General features: G+C 43.9%; 1 protein-coding gene across 5 annotated transcripts in view; it reads left to right on the top strand.

Annotated features, from left to right (window-relative positions):
- Nucleotides 1–19,811, top strand: part of UACA (uveal autoantigen with coiled-coil domains and ankyrin repeats) — a 115,922-nt gene extending 96,111 nt beyond the window's left edge. For 3 of the 5 annotated variants that reach the window (XM_038766807.1, XM_038766806.1, XM_038766810.1), the window contains 5 exons: nt 119–2,839; nt 6,275–6,427; nt 14,441–14,506; nt 18,113–18,203; nt 18,585–19,811. In XM_038766807.1, the coding sequence (XP_038622735.1) occupies nt 119–2,839; nt 6,275–6,427; nt 14,441–14,506; nt 18,113–18,184 (3,012 nt within the window). In that variant the 3' untranslated portion in view covers nt 18,185–18,203; nt 18,585–19,811. Of the gene's footprint in view, nt 1–118; nt 2,840–6,274; nt 6,428–13,261; nt 13,320–14,440; nt 14,507–18,112; nt 18,204–18,584 lie in introns of those variants that run through there. The other 2 variants (XM_038766809.1, XM_038766808.1) reach the window with 2 other exon arrangements.
- The last annotated feature ends 3,661 nt before the right edge of the window (nt 19,812–23,472 follow it).

Raw genomic sequence — 23,472 nt, 5'->3', positions numbered from 1 at the left:
ATTAATAAATTGAAAAGAACCTTTGAAAGCCTTTTTCATACTTTATAGACATTCGACAAACAGCATATTTTCATCTGAAAGCTTGGATTGTGATGGTGTCTCCTCATTTTCTTTGCAGTGTACTTCTGCAGGTGTTTCGCTCTCTGTTCATCAACAGAGCAGGTCTTTGTTAAGACCATTGGAACTGTCCTCACCTGGTCAGTCCTCCCCTGTTGAAAACGAGCTTTTAAAGAAAGAGCTGGAGACCCTGAAAGCCTCTTACGATGCCATTAAGCAAGAGAAAACGAAGGTTGGCAATGAGTTGGCGCATAAAGTGGCCGAGTGCAAAGCTTTGGCTCTGGAGTGCGAAAGAGTCAGGGAGGATTCTGACGAACAGATAAAACAGTTGGAAGATGCTTTAAAAGATGTGCAGAAGAGAATGTTTGACTCGGAAGGTAAAGTGAAGCAAATGCAGACACATTTTCTGGCCTTAAAGGAGCACCTGGCCCACGAAGCATCTGTGGGAACCAGCAGGTTAACAGTTGATCTCAAGGAGCAGCTGAAAGATATGAAAGCAAAATATGAAGGCACCTCTATGGAAGTTGGAAAGCTGAGGAATCAGATCAGACAAAATGAGATGTTAGTAGAGGAATTTAAGAGAGACGAAGGGAGACTGGTGGAAGAAAATAAAAGATTACAGAGGGAGTTGAGCGTGTCTGAGACTGATCGAGAGAGGAGCGGGAGAAAAGTTGTGGAGATGGAAGGCCAGCTCAAAGCGGTGGCCGCTAAACTGTCCCTCTCGGTTCCCGCCGAAAGATTTGAAAACATGAAGAGTGTGTTGTCCGGTGAAGTGAACGAGAAAGCAAAGAAGTGTGCAGAGGTGGAAAGAGAATATGAAAAGACCCAGGTTAAAGTTAGGCAGCTAGAGAGAGAACTTGAGAACTCCAAAGCCAGGCTCGCTCAGCATGTAGCACCAGAGGACCACGAACTCCTGAAGAACCAGTTGGAGCAGAAATCGGGAGAATTGGAGAAGAAGGTGACGGAGTTAAACCTGAAGATTCAGGCATTACACGAGGAAGGCAGAAAGGCTCATGAAGAGAACAGGCTCCTCAGCCATCAGGTGCAGAGTTTGAAGGGTGAGATTAAAAGTCATTATGTTCCTCTAAAATTGAATGAGGAAATGAAAAAATCACAGGACCTGACGATTGCAGAGTTGAACAGGAAGCTTCTCGACGTCACCCGGAAGTGTGAGGAAAAGCAACTGGAAAAGAGCAGCCTAACGAAGAATGTCAGCCATCTCGAAGCTGCCTACATCCCTCCAGAGAAACACCAAGGGGAGGTGACGACCCTGAAATCCACCATCGCGGAACTTCAAGGGCAAATTTCCGAACTTACTCAGAAGCGCGATGCCGAACAAGCACAAGTCCTCGCGCTCCGCTCTGAAAATACCCACCTGAACAGCATAATGAATGACCAGTACGTGCCCCTCGCTAAGCATGAAGGGGTCAAGGCAGAATTAAGCCACACCTTAGATAAAATGAACAGAGAATTGTCAGATGTGAAGAAAAATCTTGAAGGGGTGAAACAGGATTTTTTCCTAGTGAAAGATGAGAATGGAGTATTAAAAACAGCCCTGGAAAATTCACGGAATCAAATGCAAAATGAGTTTATTCCAATCAAGGAGCACCAGGATAAGATGGCTCTTGTCAGTAAAAGCATGAAAGAAGTCCAGGAAAATAATACTGAACTGCAGGCTAAGTTTATAAGGGGTCAAGAGGAAATTGTAACATTGCATGGTGAAATCGAAGCCCAGAGAAAGGAACTCGACACAATACAGGAGTGTATTAAGCTGAAATATGCTCCAATTGTCAGTTTTGAAGAGAGAGAACAAAGCTTCAAAGTCACTGTGAAGGAACTGAAGGATCAGCTGCTAGAGCAGACTCAGAAGTGCAGCGCCAGTGAAGAGGAAAGGAGGAAATGTCAGGAGGAGAATGAAAAGTTAAAGCATGAGGTGCTCACTGTTCAGAATGATTTGAAGGATAAGCGTATTCTTGTTGAAAAATCTATCGACATGGAAAAGACATTTTCTCGAAAAACCGAAGAACTGAACCGACAACTGAAAGATCTTTCAGAGAAGTACACAGAGGTAAAACTCGAGAAAGAGAGGCTCTTAGAAGAAAATGCCAAACAGGCTTCGGAGGTTCTTGCAGTACAGACAGGGCGGTATGTACCCCTGGATCAGGTGGAAGCTTTGAAAAAGTCTCTTGGTGCCTCAATTGAAGATCTAAAAGGAGAACTGGAGAGGAAGAGAATGAGTCATGAGCAAGAAAAAAAGGCAGTAGGGGAATTACAGCAGGAGTTGGAGATTCAAAAGAAGTCTTCAGTGTCCCTTGCGGAGCATCTTCAGATGAAGGAAACGTGGGAGAGAGAAGTTGGAATCCTCAAGGCGAGCGTGAAGGAAAAGGAAGATGAAAATCGAGTAACAAACGAGGAAGTATCGAAACTCAAGGCTGAGATTGCGAATTCTAAACAAGTGTTGAAGGAACTGAAGACGAGAGAGGTGGTCGACCTGTCAGACTATAAAGCAATGAAGAGTTCTTTGGAGACCCAGGTAAGCAGCGTAACGGAGAATCTGACCAACTTGAGTAAAAAGTATAAGGAGATGTTCGAAGAGGCATCACATGCCCGAAAGGACGACCTCCCCACCAGAGGTGAAAAAGAGGTGCAGTCGAGGAGTTTCAATATTGAACAAAAAATCCAGAATCAGAAAGAGCGGTGCGATAAGTCATTGATGACGATGACCGATTTGCAGAGGAGGATACAGGCGTCGGCCAAACAGATTGAAGCCAAAGACAGTAAGGTAGGCTATCGAGAGTGGGATGGTTCCAGTGTATCCAAAGCAGGCTCTGCTCAGATAGCAGATTATGAGTCAGGATTACTGTGTCTCGATGAAGTGATACCCTGCATCAGCTTTGTAAATTATTATCATTTTTACGATGATCATAATAGCAACTGTGGTATTAATGTGCTTACTGGGTGCCAAATTCCAGGGAAGGTAAAATCATTGGGTCGGACACATTTCCTGTCCCATGCAGGGCTCACACTGTAAAATAGAGGGAGAACAGGTATTGACTGTCCATTTTACCCATGAGGAAATGAGGCCAATTGAGGTTGACTGATTTGCCCAACAAGGCAGGCAAGTAAGAAGTAGCATGACCTAGTGGATAGAACCTGGGCCTGGGAGTCAGAACGTCATGGGTTCTAATCCCAGCTCTGCCACTTGTCTGCTGTGTGACCTGGGGCAAGTACCTTCTTCTCTGTGCCTCAGTTGCCTCATCTGTAAAATGGGAATTGAAACTGTGAGCTCCACATGGGGCCGGGTCGATGTCCAACATGATTTGTTTGTATCCACCCCAGCACTTAGTACAGTGCCTGGCACAAAGTAAGCAATTAACGGGTACCATTATTATTATTATTAAGTGGCAGAGTTGGGATTAGAATCCAGGACTCCTAACTCGCAGGCCCGGTTTCCTTCTATTAGGCCACCCCGTGGCCATAATTAAGAAAACACCATGAGAACTCTGGTTCGCTTGCCTGGCCATGTACCCCGCAATTCATTGGAAACATAAGTTTCCTTTTCTAGCCCAACGTTCCATCCTTCCTGCCCTGCTCCAGGTGCCTTGGACACTCTCACCTCCTCTGGGCATTGAAACCGATTAACCAGTCTCTTAGGGAAGTCGCACGGCCTGAGCGACAAGGGACCTGGGTTCTAAGCCTGCTTTGCTACTGGCCTTCTGTATGACCTTGGGCAAGTTGTTTAATGCATCAGTTTTCTGGGCCTCAGTGTTTACATCTGTAAAATGGGGATGAAATACCTATTATATGTCCCCATTAGACTGTGAGCCCCATGTGGGACAGGGACTACTTCCAATCTAATTATTTTGTATCTCCCCCAGCACTTGGAACTGTGTTTGGTACATAGAAGGGCTTAAAAAGTACCACGATTACTATTATTTTTAGTATTATCACCATCATCATCATTACTATTATTAATAATAGTGGAATTTAAGCTCTTACTATGTGCCAGGCATTGTACTGAGCACTGGGGTGGATTCAAGCAAATCAGGTTGGGCACAGTCCCTTGTCTCTCCTGGGGCTCACAGTCTTTTAATCCCCATTTCACAGATGAGGGAGGTGAGGCACAGAGAAGTGAAGTGATTTGCCCAAGGCCACACAGCAGACAAGTGGAAGAGCCAGGATTATAACCTCATGACCTTGTGACTTCCAGGCCCGTGCTCTATCCACTGTGCCGTATTAGCATTATTATTAGCACCAGCATTACTAAGAGAAGCAGCATGGCCTAATGGCAAGACACAGACTTGGGATTCAGAGGTCGTGGGTTCTAATCCATGTGCCACCACTTGTCTGCTGTTTGACCTTGGGCAAGTCACTTAACTTCTCTGGGCCTCAGTTACCTCATCTGTAAAATGGGGATTGAGACTGTGAGCCCCATGTGGGACAGGGACTGTGTCCAACTTGATTACCTTGTATCTACCCCAGCTCTTAGAACAGTGCTTGGCACATAGTAAGCACTTAACAAATGCCATAGTTATTATTATTAGGTACCCTCTGCCTTCTTTCCACACATGAAACTTCCCCTCCCGTGTCCTGCTTTTTGGCCGCTTGGCCTTGTGACAGCATTCCTCTGCACTCGTTTCCCCCCGCCCCCTTTGGTAATGGCCATGGGGTAGAAGGATGAAGAAAACTAAGATGCTTCTTTCTGTCTTCCCTTCATCCTCCCCCTCCTTTTCCTCCACCGAGACAGCAGCTCTTGGGTCCCTGCCCAATGGTGCCGAGCTTCCTGCTTGCATGGGGCACGGTCAAACAATCGGTGGTATTTATTGAGGGTTCGCTGTGGGCGGAGCACCCTGCTAAACTCTTGGGGAGTACGAATCAACAGAATTAGCAACCACATCCCCCCCCCCCGTAACGAGCGTACTGTTGAGTGCTTAACTGTGTGCAGAGCACTGTGCTAAATTCCTGGGAGAGGACAGTATAGTAGGGCTGGTAGACACAGGTCCCTGCCCACAGCGAGTTTACAATCTATGGTCTTTAGCCATTTGTTGTCAGGGTGCTGCAGGGAGGTGTCCAGCTGAGAGAGGGGGTGACTCAAACACACCCGAGGGATCGATTTCCCCTGAGGGGCAATTTGAGACTCTGTAGGTGGGGTTTTTCAAGAGCAAAATGTTTTTGGTTCTTTCAGTGCTTCCTGTATGCCAAACACTGTACTAAGCACTGGGGTGGATACAAGATAATCAGATTGGATATGGTCCTGTCCCACTTGGGGCTCACAATGTAAGTAGGAGGGAGTAGAATTTAACCCCCATTTTTTCTTTTTTTCAGATGACGAAACAGGCACAGAGAAGTTAAGTGACTTACCCAAGGTCACCCAGCAGGCAAGAGGCAGAGCCTGGTTTAGAACCCAGGTGTTCTGACTCCCAGGCCTGGGCTCTTTCCAATTCGCCACACTGCTTTTGGATCCTTAGCTCTGTTTGTGTTTTGGGGTTATCACCTGGAGGTTTCTGAAATCATCTGTTAGAAGACAAAGATCTATTATGTGATGTTGGTAATTGCTTTTTCAAGGACCTTAATGAAATCGAACACATTTAGTGTGACACATAATCATGATGCCATTCTAATTTTCCTCAGTGAATTTAACTTTTGGAAAAAGGTGAAAGAAAAAGCAGCATGGCCTAGTGGATAGAGCATGGGCCTGGGAGTCAGTGGGCCAGGGACTGTTTCCAAGCTGATGAGCTTTTAACTACCTCAATGCTTAGTACACTGCCTGGCACATAATAAGTACTTAACAAATACTGTAAAAAAAATGGAAATTGTGCATTTAGAAAAAGGCACAGAACATCTGAAGCAGCATGGCTCAGTGGAAAGAGCATGGACTTTGGAGTCAGAGGTCATGGGATCATATCCCAGCTCCGTCAATTGTCAGCTTTGTGACTTTGGGCAAGTCACTTTACTTCTCTGTGCCTCAGTTACCTCATCTGTAAAATGGGGATTAAGACTGTGAACCCCCCGTGGGACAACCTGATCACCTTGTAACCTCCCCAGGGCTTAGAACAGTGCTTTGCACATAGTAAGCACTTAATAAATGCCATTATTATTATTATTATCTGAAAGAATAAGACCTGCAGTGATTTAAGATTTGCCCTTTGACTACAAGTGAATGTTAGTTTATAAGGGAATGTAGGTTGATAATTATTTCCTCCACTTCTCTTCAAAGATAACTGAACTACTTAGAGACATAGAACGCCTGAAACAAACAGTCAATGGTCTCTCACAGCCTACCAACGCTGGGGAGAATCCAACGAAGAAACAAAACCAGCAGGTTGAAGCACTGCAGCACCAGGTGAAATCCTTGAAGCAACAGCTGGCTGTAAGTAAAGCTCAGGTGACGTTTTGCCGACGACAGCATTCCCACTTATACTGTCTGCCGGGTGTTGGGATAACAAGCTTGTTTTCAGGAATTGTGTCTTGGATTTTCTGAAGTTTGTTTTGAAGGGGGGGTGGAGCTGTCTCTCCACCTCCGTATCAAACAAAAACTCCTCACCATTGGCTTTAAAGCTGTACATTACCTTACCTCCTTCTACCTCACCTTGCTTCTCTCCTCCTACAACCCAGCCCACATACTTTGCTTCACTGGTGCTAACCTTCTCACTGTGCCTCCGTCTCACCAGTCTCGTCGCTGATCCCTGGCCCATGTCCTGCCTCTGGCCTGCAATGCCCTCCCTCCTCAAATGGGCCAGACAATTACTCTTGCCCCTTCAAAGCCTTATTGAAGGCAAATCTCCTTCCAAGAGGCCTTTCCAGACTAAGCCCCACTTTTCCTCATCTCCCACTCCCTTCTACATCTCCCTAACTTGCTCCTTTTGCTCTTCCCCAGCTACCCTCCCAACCCCACAGCACTTATGTATATACCTGTCATTTTATTTATTTGTATTGTTGTTTGTCTCCCCCACTCTAGGCTGTGAGCTCATTGTGGGCAGGGATTGTCACTGTTTGTTGTTGTACTGTTCTTTCCCAAGTGCTTAGTACAGTGCTCTGCACACAGTAAGCACTTAATAAATATGATTCAATGAATGAATCAATGACTGAATTTAGATCTTGGAAAAAACACTGAAGTCCATTCCCCCCTTTTGACTCCAGAGGGAACTGTGGACATAGCACTGTACTAAGTGCTTGGGGGAGTACAATATAACAGACACATTCCCTGTTCATAACAAGCTTACAATCTAGACCAATACTAATTGTAGTATTTGTTCAGTGCTTACTCTGTGCCAGTCTCTGTACTGAGCCTTGGGGTAGATCCAGGGTAATCAGGTTGCACACAGTCACTGTGCCACATGGAGCTCACAGTCTTAGTGCAAAGGAGAACAGGTACTGAATCTCCTTTTTCTAAATTAAGAAGTCAGAGCACAGATGAGTTAAGTGCTTGCCCAAAGTCACACAACAGATAAGTAGCCGAGCCGGGTTTACAACCTAGATCTTTTGACTCCCAGGTCCATGCTCCTTCCACTGGGCCCCAATGCCTCCTCATCCCCCTCTCCATCCCCCTCATCTTACCTCCTTCCCTTCCCCACAGCACCTGTATATATGTATATATGTTTGTACATATTTATTACTCTATTTATTTATTTTACTTGTACATATCTATTCTATTTATTTTATTTTGTTAGTATGTTTGGTTTTGTTCTCTGTCTCCCCCTTTTAGACCGTGAGCCCACTGTTGGGTAGGGACTGTCTCTATATGTTGCCAACTTGTACTTCCCAAGCGCCTAGTACAGTGCTCTGCACAAAGTAAGCGCTCAGTAAATACGATTGATTGATTGATTGATTGGAGCAGAGCAGGTAGAACTGACTTTCCATCCCTCCCAGATTTTCTGCCTAGATTGGGCACATGACTGTCAGGGAATCACTTGCATGGGAGCTCAAGGCTTTTTTGGCCCCTGGCAATCCCACTTCCAGGCAGGTGTCAGTGATGGGTGTATAGTAGGTCTGCCTAAGCCACATCCTGGGGTCGGGCCCAGCCCAGAGGTAACACATGTTCCTGGCCTCCAGTCCCAGAAGGATTCAAGCGGGTACGCACGAGGAATGCCCGGGGACCATCTGACATGAAGACCCATCTCTCCCCCCACTTCAAGGCCTTATTGAAGGCACATCTCCTCCAGAAAACCTTCCCTGACTGAGCCCTCCTTTTCTCCCACTCCCTTCTGCACCACTCATACTTGCTCCTTCATTCGTCCTCTCTGCCTTCCCCATGGCACATAGGGGTAGAGCTGTAATTTATTTATTTATTCTATTTATATTAATGCTCTCCCCCTCTAGGCTGTGAGCTTATTGTGGGCAAGGAATGTGTTTGATGTTATATTGTATCCTCTCAAGCACTTAGTACAGTGCCCTGCACACAGTAAGTGCTCAATAAATAAGATTATTAAAATTATAATAATCATAATAATACAGGTGGCTGGGCCCCAGGGGTAATTTATTTATATTAATATCGGTCTCCCGCTCTGTAGACTGCAAGCTTATTGTGGGCAGGGAATGCGTCTGTTTATTATTATATTGTACTGTCCCAGGAGTTTAGTACAGTGCTTTAGTAAGTGATCAGTAAATCCAATGGAATAAATGAATGAAAATGCCAGCTCCAGGGGAGTCCTCCATGGTTGGAGGAGGAGTGGAAGGGGGCCGTGGGAGTTTGAGCAGCTGGGAGGCTGGGTGGGGAAGAGGCTTCCAATATGGCACTCCCTGTGAGCAGATCACTGGATTCATTCAGCAGAAGCAAAGCAATCTGGTTCTAGGCTCGGGCCCCCAGGTTTGAACGTAGATCACAAGTATGAGAGGAACTGCCTGGGGAAGAGAATGGGCCTCAGAGGCCCCATTCATTATCGTATTAACTGAGTGCTTACCACGTGCAAAGCACTGTACCAAACGCTTGGGAGAGTATACTAGAACAGTAAACAGACACATTCCCTGCCCATAGCAAGCTCACAGTCCTCCTGGGATATCAGATTCCCCATCCCGGCCAGGCCCACAAGCCTGTGCCTTGTTCTTATCTTTGGCAACCATTGCAAAGACATGGACCCCTGAAATGGTGCTTTACCTTGGCCCACATCTTTCCTTTTCTCAGAGGACCCACCAGTTTTTGAACAACTTGGCTAAACGGCCAGGATCCAAAGTATGCACAGTCTCTGAACAAGGGTGTGATCAGTACAAAGTGAAGTGAAAGGTTTACTTTCCGGCTCTTTATTTTTGTCAGTCAGTCGTATTTATTGAACGCTTACTACTACTACTGCTAATAATAATGGTATTTGTTAAATGCTTACTGTGCGCCAACCCCTGTTCTAAGCACTGGGTTGTATACAAGATAATCAGATTGTCCCACATGGCGCTCACAGTCTTAATCCCCATTTTACAAGTGAGGTAACTGAGGCACAGAGAAGTTAAGTGGCTTGCCAAGGTCACACAGCAGACAAGTGGCAGAGTCAGGATTAGAACCCACATTCTTTGACTCCCAAGCCTGCGCTCTTTCCTCTAAACCATGCTGCTGTGTGCGGAGCGCTGTATTAATAATAATAATGATGGCATTTTGTTATGTACTATGTGCAAAGCACTGTTCTAGGTGCTGGGGAGGATACAAGGTGATCAGGTTTTCCCACATGGGGCTCTCAGTCTCAATCCCCATATTCCAGATGAGGTAACTGAGGTACAGAGAAGTGAAATGATTTGCCCAAAGTCACACAGCTGATGCTTCCATCATCATTATTATTATTATTGTCATTATTATTATTATTCCCCTCTTCTCTTGCCACTCCGGCTGCTGCCCGTCTGTCCGTCCGTCTGTTTGATTTTTGATTTTAGGAGGCCTTCCCAGACTGAGCCCCCTCCTTCCTCTACCCCTCCTCCCACTCTCCCCCCCCCGCCTTACCTCCTTCCCTTCCCCACAGCACCTGTATATATGTATACGTGTTTGTATGTATGTATGTATTTATTTATTTATTTTACTTGTACATATCTATTCTATTTATTTTATTTTGTTAGTATGTTTGGTTTTGTTCTCTGTCTCCCACTTTTAGACTGTGAACCCACTGTTGGGTAGGGACTGTCTCTATATGTTGCCAATTTGTACTTCCCAAGCGCTTAGTACAGTGCTCTGCACATAGTAAGCGCTCAATAAATACGATTGATGATGATGATGATTACTCTATTTATTTATTTTATATGTACATATTTATTCTATTTATTTTATTTTGTTAATATGTTTTGTTTTGTTTTCTGTCTCCCCCTTCTAGACTGTGAGCCCACTTTTGGGTAGAGACCGTCTCTATGTGTTGCCAACTTGGACTTTCCAAGCGCTTAGTACAGTGCTGTGCACACAGTAAGTGCTCAATAAATGATTGATTGATTGACAAGCGGAGGAGCTGGCATTAGAACCCATGACCTCTGACTCCCAAGCCCATGCTCTTTCCACTGAGCCACGCTGCTTCCCCATCCTTCCTTCCTGTCATCCTTCCTTAGTCTGGGAGCCCCGTTTCGGACAGGGACTGTGTCCAGTCTGATTGGATTGTATCTACCCCAGCACGTAGCACATTGCTTGGCACCTAGTATAAGCAGCATGGCCTAGTGGATAGAGCACCAACCTAGGAGTCAGAAGGAATGATCTGGGTTCTAATCCCAGCTCTGTCACTTGTCTACCGAGTGACCTTGGGCAAGTCACTTCACTTCTCTGTGCTTCTCTTACCTCAACTGTAAGACTTTGAGTCCCATGTGGGACATGGACTGAGTCCAACTTGGTTAGCCTGTATCTTCCCCAGCGCTTGGTACAGTGCCTGGAACAAAGTAAGAGCTTAAAAAATACCAATAAAAAAAACAAGTGCCATGATGATGATGACTATTATCCTCTTCCTGTTAATATGTCAAATTGATGTTTTAAATGACGGCTTATCCATAATTAGTTTAGGGTTCCTTTAACCCTGTGCTTTGGGGGTTTTTTTTGTGGGGGGCGGCTAGGCTCCTTCCACTTCCCTTCCACTAGGGCGCCTTTCCCTATTGCATGATCATTCTGCAGTAGTTTGTGTTTGAGCCCTGGGGGACCAAGTAGCATCTCTACACGGTTGCCTGTTCATGTCCACTTCAAACAAAAACTCCTCACCATTGGCTTTAAGCAATCACCTTGCCCTCTCATACCTCACCTCGCTACTCTCCTCCTACAACCCAGCCCACACGCTTCACTCCTCTAATGCTAAACTTCTCACTGTGCCTCGGTCTGGCCTGTCTCACTGCCGACTTCTGGTCCACATCCTGCCTCTAGCCTGGAACTCCCTCCCTCCTCAAATCAGAAAGACAATGACTCTCCCCTGCTTCAAAGCCTTATTGAAGGCACATCTCCTCCAAGAGGCCTTCCCTGACTAAGCCCCTCTTTCCTCTTCTCGCACTCCCTTCTGGGTTGCCCTGACTTGCTCCCTTTGTTCTTCCCCCCTCCCAGCCCCACAGCACTTAAGTATATATCTGTCATTTACTTATTTGTATTAATGTCTGTCTCCCCTCATCTAGACTGCAAGCTTGTTATGGGTAGGGAATATGTCCATTTATTGTATTCTTCCAAGTGCTTAGTACAAGCTCATTATGGGTAGGGGAGGGGTCCGTTTGTTGTATAAACCGCTTGGGAGAATACAGTACTCTGCACACAGTAAGTGCTCAATAAATGCGATTGAATGAATGAATTCGCAGCACAAGGCAGCCAGAATTGCTCTTTTCCTCCTCCTCCTTCTCCTCCTCCTCTTCCTTCTCCTTCTCTGCTCCTCCACATCCGTCTACAAAGGGATTACAATTATATCCCTTTGCGTGGTCTCCCACTTTGCAAGAGGCAGAATTGGACTGTCTAGCCAATATATTTACATTAGGATTCAGCGGAAGAGCACCACCCTCTTCAGGCAGGAGCACATTGAAAGAGGGAGAGTGTCGCAGACACGCAGTGAAAAAGAGATCTGCCTTCCAAATGGTGATGATAGGATAATGAATCCAGTGGAGGAGATGACACGGGCTCTCTCTCTGCAGGTGATCAGACAATATCTTGTCTGACAATAGCTTGAGAAGCAGCATGGCCTCATGGATAGTGCATGAGCCTGGGAGCCGGAAAGACCTGGGTTTTAGTCCCAGCTCCACCACTTGTCTGCTGTGGGAACTTGGGCAAGTCACTTCACTTCTCTGGGCCTCAGTTCCCTCATCTGTAAAAATAGGATCGAGACCGTGACCCCTGTGTGGGGCAGGGATTATCTTGTTTTTACCCCAGCACTTAAAACGGTGCCTGGCACATAATAAGTGCCACACATGCCACAGTTGCTGTTATTATTTTGTAAATCTCAAAAATCACAGGCATTTAAGGGCAGCTTTCTACGGGCACAGAAAAAGGGGAAGTCAGCTTCATTTTACCTCACTCTAAATCTGATCATCTCCCATTCCCCCGTCCCCGCCATGGGAATAATTTTAAAATAGCTCGTGATGTTTTTCAAAGAAAAAATGTGGGTCCAGAGATATGGAGGGAGGTGACCGTGCCCCCAGTAGGCCAAAAAATCCACACCCCATACTCGTTTTTATAAAATGTCATTTTGGTGTTGTATTCATTGGGGCTTACTGTACAAAAATGACTCCATTAGAGAAGGTCAGGTGTAGAGGTTCGTACTGGAAGGGGTCAAGAATTGGGGTGGAAATCCTCTTTCTGTTGTCAAAGCCTCCGTTACTGTTCGGTGTCGAGGGGTAAAGGTGTGTCTTTGCAGGTGTGGGTGTGTGTGGCGGTAACTGGCTATTATAGAGGCGACCTGTGAAGAATTAGAATTTGAAGCTGCAAATCTTCTTTCTCATTAAAAATGCATCTTATATTCTGTTCTTGGGCCCAATACAATGCCAGATCATCTCTGTAGAATCCGTGAGCATCACAAGGCCCTAGCCCTTGTTTCTTTGGAATTTTCTGTCTCTGCTAAACAAAACTTCCTGAGATAGTGTGGTATCCTAATTACAACTCTAAGTTGACTCTCCTGAAAAATCCTATTTAAATGAACTTTTCTTAAGTGGATTTAATTTTGCTCTCTCGTATTGCCGGATAGGACTTTCTACACTAATTGATCCTGAAGAGAAGAAGTTATTTCCCTAGAAGGTCTATAGTGGGATGCTATGTTGATGAACCAATTCACAGTGCCGTTCTCCTTCTTCGTAGATGTAAGGTGAATCCAGGTCAACAAGCTTCTGCAACACTTTAAAACAGCATGGTCTAGAGGAGAGAGCATGGGCCTCGCAGTCAGAGGACCTGGGTTCTAATTCTGTCTCTGCTAAATGCTTGATGTGTGACCTTGGACAAGTCGTCTAACTTCTCTGGGCCTCAGTTTCCTCATCTGCAAAATGGTGATTAAATACCTGTCCTCCCTCCTTCTTAGTCTGTAAGCCCTATGTGGGACAGGAACTGTGTCTGACCTAATTAATTGGTACCTACCCCAGCACTTCGAGCAGTGTGTAGCACATAATATGCACTTACCAAACTTGAGGCAGGGTAATACTAATGCCTTTAGTCTATGGAGTGCTTTCATTTTCCAATCATATTACTTCTCTCTACTTGTGAGATTCAGAGAGGAAGGTATCATTATCCCTATTTTACAGATGGGGAAACTGAGGCTCCGGGAGTTTGTGACTGGCCCAAGGTTACATAGCAGGCAGACATGGGACCTGAACCCAGACCCCTCTATTCCAGACCCATGAGTTTTACACTAAAACAGAGATGGGGAACTGTCTAATCCCTACCTATACATTCTTCCCCAGCACTTAATAGTAACAACAATGATGGTGTTTCTTAAGCGCTTACTCTGTGACAGGCACTGTTCTAAGTACTGGGGGAGATACAAGCTAACCAGGTTGGATACAGTCCCTATCCTACATGGGGCTCACCGTCTTAATCCCCATTTTACAGATGAAGTAACTGAGTCCCAGAGAAGTTTGATGACATGCTTGGCACCCAGTAAGCGAGCACTTGATAAATATTCCCACAGTGTGCTCCCTTCCTCTCTTGTGTCTCTCTCAAAACACCAAACCTGAGCTACCAATCAATCCATCAGTCAGTCAACCATATTTATTAAGCACTGTACTAAGCACTTAGGAGAGTACAATATAATAGAGTTGGTAAACAAGTTCCTCTGCCCATAAGGAACTTACAGTCCAGAAAGGAATGGAGGAGGAATCCAGTGGTCCTTTGATCATGCTTTATCAATGTGTTATGAAGTTCAAAACCCATTGCCTGAGAACAGATTCCATTTATAAATGAAGTAACACCGTTACTCAACTGTGTTGAAAATTCAAGTGTAATAAAAGTGATTTTTTTGTGCACTTTTCTCTTTTCTGCTTATAGGACACCGAAAGGCAGCACCAAGAAGTGATTGCAACTTATAGGACTCACCTCCTGAGCGCTGCCCAGGTAAATCTACTGAAGAAAAGTTTTTTTGAATTTTTTAATTTTCTTTCTCCATTTTGAAGTAAAACTTAAAATGAATGTGGTTGATGTTTTGAGTAGCAACATCCCATATGCTTATTTAAAAATAATTATATTTCTTTGAGCAGGGCCTGTGTATCTCCAGGAAGAAATTTAAGAAGCTAAATGGCAACACAGCATATTAAATTTAGTGCCGTCTCCATCTGCTTGTCGCTCAGTTTATAGACAGTTTGGCAACATGCATTGGTGACACAATTAATGGTGTCGCTATCCGGAGATAAATCGGAGCCATCAACACATCTCCGTCTGCTGAAAAAGTACAGTAGCGAGGCCTTAGTGTATGTCATGGCAGCTCAGGAATATTCTCTGCATTTTCAGGGAGAGACTTGTGACCCTACCCAAAAAAGTACAAAGAACACATGTAGAGATGAAAATAACTTTGTCAGTTGGTCATGTTGTGAGATTTCTCGAGAAATGATGCGAGTATTGAAAGTATCCTCAGGGCAACGAAAGAGAGAGAGAGAAGTTTTCTGAGCCCTAGATGCTTACTGTCTAAATGAGGCCCACTGAGTGAGTGAGATTTGAAACTTACCAGCTGAAAGAATGAGTAATTATGAGTGATGCTCATTTTAATTGGACAAAAGTTTTCCAAGGGGAACTCTCCCCGGGCTTCCTGCCAGAACTGACTTTCAAGGTGGCGATTCTGCAGAGAAATCCAGGCTGAGAATGCATCTCCTGTCCCCATCACAGATCTGGCAGAGTCAATCAATTGTATTTATTGAGCACTTTCTATGTGCAGAGCACTATACTAGGTGCTTGGGAGAGGACAATACAACAGAATTAGCAGACACGTTCCCTGCCAATAATGAGCTTACAGTCTAGAGGGGAAGACGTACATTAATATGAAGAAATAAGTTATTTAGAATATATAATTTAAAGATATGAACATAAGTGCTGTGGGTTTGGGGATGGGATGAATATCAAGGATTCAAAAGTCACAGATTGCAGTGCCTAGTGCAGAGCCCAGCTTCCTTTGGGACTGTTTTCTCATCCGAAAAACAGGATAAGATAAATTGTGATCCCTGGGTCGGACAGGGACTGTATCCAATCTGAAGACCTGGTATTAATTCCAGGGTTCCCACACAGTAAGTGCATAGAAAATGTCATCATTATGATTATTATTAATAATTTAAGGATGACTCTGACCATGGGAAGTAATAATAATTATTAGGGTGATTGTTTTCCATGGTCAAAGCCATCCTAAAACTCCAACTCCTCCAACAAACCTTTCCCAACTGAAGTATTTATTTTGACCCTTCCTGAAGATATACAGATTTATGTATGTGTGTTTGTGTATTTTCAATTGTACAGACACTATTTATTCTGCTTATTTGTAAATGCATTTTGTTTATCTCTGATATTAGAGTGCAAGCTCCCTGTGAGCAAGGGACTTGTCTCATGGCTTCTGTTGGCCTTTCCCGAGGGCTTAGTACAGAGCATCACACCCAGTAGGTGCTCAGTAAATGCCATCACCAGGTAATTAGAGGCAGGGCTTGTTTTGAGAAACAGCACTGGAGACATCATCATTTATTATTTATTTATTTGTATTGATGTCTGTCTCCCCCATTCTTCACTGTGAGCTCATTGTGGGCAGGGAATGTTTACTGTTTACTGTTGTACTGTATTTTCCCAAGCACTTAGTACAGTGCTCTGCACACAGTAAGCACTCAATAAATATGATTGAATGAGTCAGATCGCTAGGAAGTTGGGAGAGAGATTCCATTTTCGGTGACGGGGGTGGCAGAGAGCAGTTCACTGAAAAGTGGAATGCCAAGAGAAAACAGGGCATCTAGCCAGGAGCTCTGAAGGGGAGGAAGCTTGAATTTGATGGAGATGAGGGAAAGGAACTAGAGAAAAGAAGGAATGGCCTGAGAGAGGGAATATACTTGGACAGTCGGGTGTGGAGAATTGCTGGGAGATCAGAGGCAGTGGAGGTTGTGGGACCAGAGGAGAGCAGCAGTGGGACAGAAGGCTGAATAATAATAATAATAATTATTATTATTATTATTAATAATAATAGTATTTGTTAAGCGATTGCTGTGTACCAAGCACTAAGCCCTGGGGTAGATTCAAGGTGATCAGGCTGGACAGTCCCTGTCCCACAAGCAGCTCACAAGCTTAATCCCCATTTTACAGATGAGGGAACTGAGACACAGAGAAGTGAAGTGACTTGCCCAAGGTCACTCAGCAGACATGTGGCAGAGCTGTGATTAGAACCCATGTCCTCTGACTCCCAGGCCTGTGCTTCTTCCACTAGGCCATGCTGATGAAAGGGACTTGCATTGAGGATGTTGACCAAATGCAGGACTGTAAACCTTCCTGGGGACCGTGAACTGCTTGTGGCCAGTTATCACATCTACCAACTCTGCCATAGAGTGCTTTCCCAAGAGTATTGCCTAGTGGAAAGGGCATCATCAATCGTATTTATTGAGCGCTTACTATGTGCAGAGCACAGTCCTGGGAGTCAGAGGAACCCAGGTTCTGATCCCAACTCTGCCAAATGCTTGTTGTCTGACCTCGAGCACTTCTGTGCCTCAGTTCTCCCTCCTACTTAAACTGTGATATGGGACAGGGATTGTGTCTGACTTAATTCATTTGTATCTACTGCGGCACTTAAAACAGTGTTGGACACACAATATGTGCTTAACCAACACCTTTAAAAAGCGCTCAGTACAGTGCTCTGCACTGAATAAGCGCTAATTAAATCCCATCGACAGATTGCTTGATTGACACATCCAAAGTGGTATTCGCTGAAGGGAGGGCAAGGAGAATGAACTTGGGCCTCTTGTTGATAAATCAGAAGAAACTGTCATCCAGTTGAGCGGATGCTAGCGTTCTTCTTCAGACCCTCTGAAATTGAATCATAACTTGGAAAGTACGCCGCTGAGTTTTGAAATTTCTTTTCTGCTACCAACTCCTAATGCAACACAAAACAAAAGGAATTGGCATCTGAAAAATCTTGCCTTCTGGCACCATAAAGTTAACTAAGAAATTCAGTTTAGTCAACTATGGCTAATGTTTGAAATTTAAACATCCTGCTGTTCCAGAAACAGATTTTGGAAGAAAAGCCTTTTATATTAATAGGAAGTGTTGTGTCGAAATCCATTTAAATTCCGTTTTGAAGCAGGAAAAGGGATGTGGGCCATATTGGCTTGCTGCAGTTGATCAACCTCCACAATCTCTTTAAATTTAATATTATTCCTCCTCAATTTCTATACCCACTTGTAATTTCATGCTGCTCTTGTTGGCTGGAACACATAACCAAAAAAAAAAAAATGTTGATTCCCACGCTTTTGGGGAAAAAAAAGTTATGTAACCATCCACTCTCCAAAAGTCGTTCCAAGTGATTATCCCTGGCAGATTCTGAATTTCTTCTCCTTTGTATTGCCCCATTCCTCTAGTTGCTAGGGCTTTCTCAGTTTTCATGGTAAGATTATGCCTTTGGTGAACCACCACCCCCGTTTGCTAACTTTTTGCCTTTAAACTGCTGTTGTAAATGAGAATTTCAAAATTCATTTTTTTCATTGTCAGGGTCACATGGATGAAGATGTTCAAGCTGCCTTGATGCAAATCATTCGAATGAGGCAGGAGCTTATTTGCTAGCAGGCCTAACAGTGATGCTGTGAGTGTCTGCTACATCCTATAGAAGGAGTTTTGTGATTGTGTTTTGTGTTTGGGCCCCTGATCTTTCTCTGTCAGGGTGACCAGAAACCAAATGTGCTTCTCTCCAGTGGGGAAAATTAATTTTCAAAAGCAGAGCGCTCCCTTCTTGAATCTGATAGTGTTAGTTCCAATCTTGCACTCCAAAGAGATTGAGGAAATGGGGAAACAAAGGATATTGCTAGCCATCAAAATGGGGGACAGGGTTGGTTATGTCTAGTGATATCAGATAGACCACAATTATTATTATTTTAAACTTTTAACACTAATGAAATAAATCCATTTCAAGTGACTTTGTTTTTTTTTTTTTTGTTTCTGTTTTTGTTTTTGTTTTTCCCCTCAGAAATTTACTTGCTGACTGGTCAAGCGGATCAAAAGTGTTCAGTGCAAGATTTAATGTGTCATGGAATCTATTGCATCTTGGCTGGCCAAGTTGCATTTTTATTTAACTAATTTAATAACTAATTGCCTTTGCTTTTACTGGACGTACAAACCATTTTTCCCCTTCTTACACTGAAAAAGCATGTGTGCTTTTTTTGTACAGAGATATTTTTTCATGAATTCTTTGTAACGAGTTACATTTTAGATTAAGAACAGCAGGACTGGAATAGTCTCCCAATATTTCTTGCTATGATATTTAAAGAAAATTTGGACTTTTCAGAGAACCGAACCTTCAGCCATTATCCAAAGTCTTTGTCACACTGTTCTTCAAACCAAAGCACCCATAGGTTCAACTGGTGTTCAGTGCTTATTAGTAGGAAAATTAGGGGAAAAAATCTAGTTTTCATACAAAATTGGCATGAGCTTTGCCACCAAAGGGCTAATTTAAAGCTTTAAATGGAAGTGCAATAATTAAAAAGTAAAGTCTGCAATAATTTTAGATATTCAGGAGAAGGAAGTCAAGTTGGGAATCCTTAAGGAGGAAAAAAATTTTAATTTCTGATTAGTGAAATATGTAGCTGTCTTGTTATCCTTTTTTTAAAAACTCTATTCCTATCCAAACAGAAAAAACACCATCTTGAGTGTTGATAGCAAATAAGGCTGAGAGAATAATCATTGCAGCCAAGCTCTTGTAGATTAAAGCAGAAGGTGCCTATCCATGAGGAAACCATGAGGAAGCTTTGGTTTTCCAAAGCCAGCCTCACCGTTCCACCACCCGGGACTGAAGAGACATCAATGTGATGGGAATTCCATGTGAACCGGAGAGATACCAGTGGCTGCCCAAAATGGTTTTGAACACAATCCTATATATGTATCATATATCATAGATGATATATCTATATTCCTTTCATTAGGAATACTTATTTAGATATTCCAGAAGCATAACCAAGTTCTGCCCCTTTCCTTTAAACTTCTAAATCGAAATCTAGAAGCCGGTGGGAACCTCAGTCCCAAGAGCCCTTTCAGCTTCTCTTTAGCATTGAAGCAAGCTTTGATCTTCCCATTGAAGCTCCGAGTGCAGAGAAGTGGACAAAGGAATACTGACCTTTTGACATTATGGTTTTCCTTATTTAGATGTTATGTCTATTTCATTTCTCCTACAGCCATAAATAAAAGGATGTTCTTGGTGGTCTGTTGTACTGTCTTTGGGGTTGCACTGTTGGAAGCGGCCTGCCCCCTGGGTCCCTTGGGAGGCTGGGACAGCACAAGGAGAGATGCAGTGAACACTGGAGTGATATGTTTCGACTGAGTAGGGATGCCGAGAAGCAGTGTGGCCTAGTAGATGGAGCATTAGACTGGGAGACAGAAGGACCTGTGTTCTAATCCTGGCTCTGCCAGTTGTCTGCTGTGTGACCTTGGGCAAATCACTTCACTTCTCTGTGTCTCAGGTCCCTTATCTGTAAAATGGGGATTGATTGTGAGCCCCAGGTGGGACAGGGACTGTGCCCAACCTGACTATCTTGCAGCTTTCCCAGATCTTGGAAGACTGCCTGGCACATAGTGAGTGCTTAACAAATACAATAAAAAAAATCATTTGAGAGTTTAGTAGATCGCATATAATCATTTTTCTCGTGCCACCTTCAAGGCTAATGGTGGTTGATGCATTTCCAACACTGCAAAATAAAACTCTCCTGAGGACAAGTGGAATAACGATAATAATGATGATGGTATTTAGTAGGCGCTTACTATGTGCCAGGTACTGTACTCAGCGCTGCGGTGGATACAAGCAAGTCAGGGTGGACATAGTCCCTGTCCCGCATGGGGCACAGTCTTAATCCCCATTTTACAGATGAGGGAACTGAGGCCCAGACAAGTGAAATGACCTGCCCAAGGCCACACAACAGACAAGTGGTGGAGCCAGAATTAGAAGCCATTACCTTCGGACTCGCAGGCCCATTGCTCTATCCGCTATGCCTTGCTACTTCCTATGTGTTGGTAGGGTCAGTGCAAGCCCCTCTGCCTTTGGTCAGAGTTGGTCATTGTTCTCTGGGTTGGATTGGGAATAAAGCTTGGGAAGTTCCCTGCCTCGGGTTCCCAGTTAAAGTTGCAGCCTGTTATGGAAACACTTCATAACGTGGCGACAGAAGGGCAGAGACTCTAATTGCTATTCATCGGGAATCAGGAAAGCTAATTCCCCATCATGGTGCCAGGCAATGGTATAAAAAGGAGGTTTGCAGCAATAAAGGAATTGATACCTATGCCAGAAAGCTTTAATTTAGCTTCCACGACTTCCAGGCCTCACCAAGACCACGAAGTGGGTTCCGTTTGAGTTGGAGCCAGAAGTTTGAGCTGTTTTGTTTTTTTTTTTCATTGGTCCAAACTGGTCAAACCCCTCTCGCCAGCCTGATAAAGTTTCTTGCTACTTGAGGACACCTACTTTTCCATGTGGATTCGCTTATTGTCATTGCTCAAATCCTCTAGTTTGGCAGTTTGAACATAATTTTTTTTTTTTTGGGTGTACACCAGCTGTTCTTTTCTGCAGATTTAAAAAACACTTAGCATTCGTGGCCCATATGTTACGTGCCTATTAAGGAACCCGTGTCCTTTGGTTTTGCTCAACTTCGACAAGTAAGTAGGCAGTTAGCTGCTTGATGGTGAGGTGTTCTGTGAGCTTTGTGTTGGTCTAACTAGGGACATTCCTTGGTTCTGGTTCTCTGCTAGAGATGATTTTCTATTAGTTGTTTTTTCCGGGGTAGGTGACTTTACCTGCTTTTTTTCCCCTGCCCCTCTTCTGTGGTAAACATTCTACAACCTCTACTTGACTCTTTCCCAGAGTTCCTCCCTACAAGCTGTTGTAGTCAAGTTTGAACTAGGACCCTGAGAAATTGAGGCACAGACCTATCCTTTGAAGAATATATTATATTCATTCATTCAATTGTATTTATTGAGCGCTTACTGTGTGCAGAGCACTGTACTAAGTGCTTGGGAAGTACAAGTCGGTAACATATACAGATGGTCCCTACCCAACAACGTGTGCTGCAGCTGCAAGAACAGTAAACCTGTTCATCTCACATGGATGGTGCTAGCAGGTTTTGGAGTGTGTATCCTTTTGGCTGAGGTTATCCATCTTCTTCCCCAGCCCCCCAACCCCAAGAGGGGAGAACTCAAGTTTGGAAACGCTCTTGTGTTCTCCTGTCTCCCACAAAAGCGCAAACTGAAAATAATAATTTGGCATCTATGCCAGTACTTTGAATCAATAGTGAGTGAGATTGTGCTGGAGTGTGGAGGAAATTTGTCAGGGGTATGGGGGAGAAACTACAAAGAGTCTTAAAAAAACAAGCATCTCTCTACTAGCTTCTTCGAATACATATCACTGGAGTTGGCTCGGCATCCGATTCCTGTGTCTCCAGACCTTGGGCTCAAGGGAAGTGGCAGCATTGCCTAGTGGTTAGATCCTGAGACCTAGGAGTCAGAAGGACCTGGGTTCTAATCCCAGCTCTGACACTTAGCTGCTGTGTGATCTTGGACAAGTCACTTCACTTCTCTGTTCCTGTTATCTGTAAAATGGGGATAAGACTTATGAGCCCCAAATGGGACATGAACTGTGCACAACTTGATTTACTTGTATCTAACCTAGCACTTAATACAGTGCCTGACAATTTGTAAGTGCTTAATATGCCATAAATAAAGAAAGGGGGAAATCATGAATGCGAAGAGGGAGAAGCAGGCAGACTATTGTATCCCTGAGGTGATCTCATTCATAATCAGGCATGTGGCTTCACCTGTATATTACAGGACATTTTTCATTATTTATGCCTTTGTGGACAAACATCGATGAAGAACCAATGCGAGCAAACATGGAAGGTCACCAGAATGTCATATGTAAATTAATTGCATCCTATCCTGGTGCCGGTGGCTTCCCCAGGTCGTCTAGAGCAGAGATCCCTTTTAGTGCCACAGTGGAAGACACATCAATAAAAATAATTCTCCCCATAATTGATAGTTGGCACCAAATTGTGCCTAATGGCCCCAATTTTGATTATATATTTTTAAGAGGGTGTGCAATTTTTTTTTGTATTTTAAAGATGGCAGCCTTGGGAATATCATTCCAAATTCTGGAAAGAGTTTGTGGAGGTTATTGCCTTCTTAATAATTTAAAGCTTCTATTGCTCTGCCAAGTCAGAAAATTAACATTTAATAGAAAAAAAATTATATATCTATAATTCAGTCACAGCTATTAGATCAGATGGATTTTGCATTAAGTGAAAAAGATGTTGAGCATTTAAGGACCATTAAACTGGAGGACTCTCTCTTATTGGATTTTGAGACCTACAAGCCAGGACGCTGCTGTGTGGAGTATTTATTCTTACATCTTCTGAACACATTAGATGAAGGGAAAATGGAGGGGGCTCATTTTAAAAGAAAATAGGGCATGAAAAAGTGTGATTTTCCACATTGTGAGCAACTTGCACCCAGATTCAGTTTTATTTCATAATAATCAGTTTTATGCATCATTAAGTAGCAGTTTCCTTCCCTAGGTTGAAGAGTACAATGGAGACTGCTTTAGAAGGGGGTACCTGCAGGAAATCATGGAGTTTGCGCTGCAATCTAATGTTGATGTTTAACTGCGGGAAATTATGCTTCTAATAGCTTCCCAGATAGTCTGGGTCAATGTATCTGAAAGGATTTAAGTTAGAGGAACCTGCTGCTTTATACTTTCCACGAGAAGCCCAACTGTGCAAAGACAGGAACTGTGAAAAAGAGTGTTGATTTAGAAGGGCGGGAGGAGAAAAGGAGCAATCTGTTTAGCCGGGTGTCTCATTTCCAAACGAAATTCTCTTCAATCAGAC

Source organism: Tachyglossus aculeatus, chromosome 26 (genome assembly GCF_015852505.1).
Source record: "Tachyglossus aculeatus isolate mTacAcu1 chromosome 26, mTacAcu1.pri, whole genome shotgun sequence".
In the NCBI taxonomy this organism is placed as follows: Eukaryota; Metazoa; Chordata; class Mammalia; order Monotremata; family Tachyglossidae; genus Tachyglossus; species Tachyglossus aculeatus.
The sequence above is the reverse complement of the archived record's forward strand: the minus strand, read 5'-3'. Positions and strand labels throughout refer to the sequence as shown.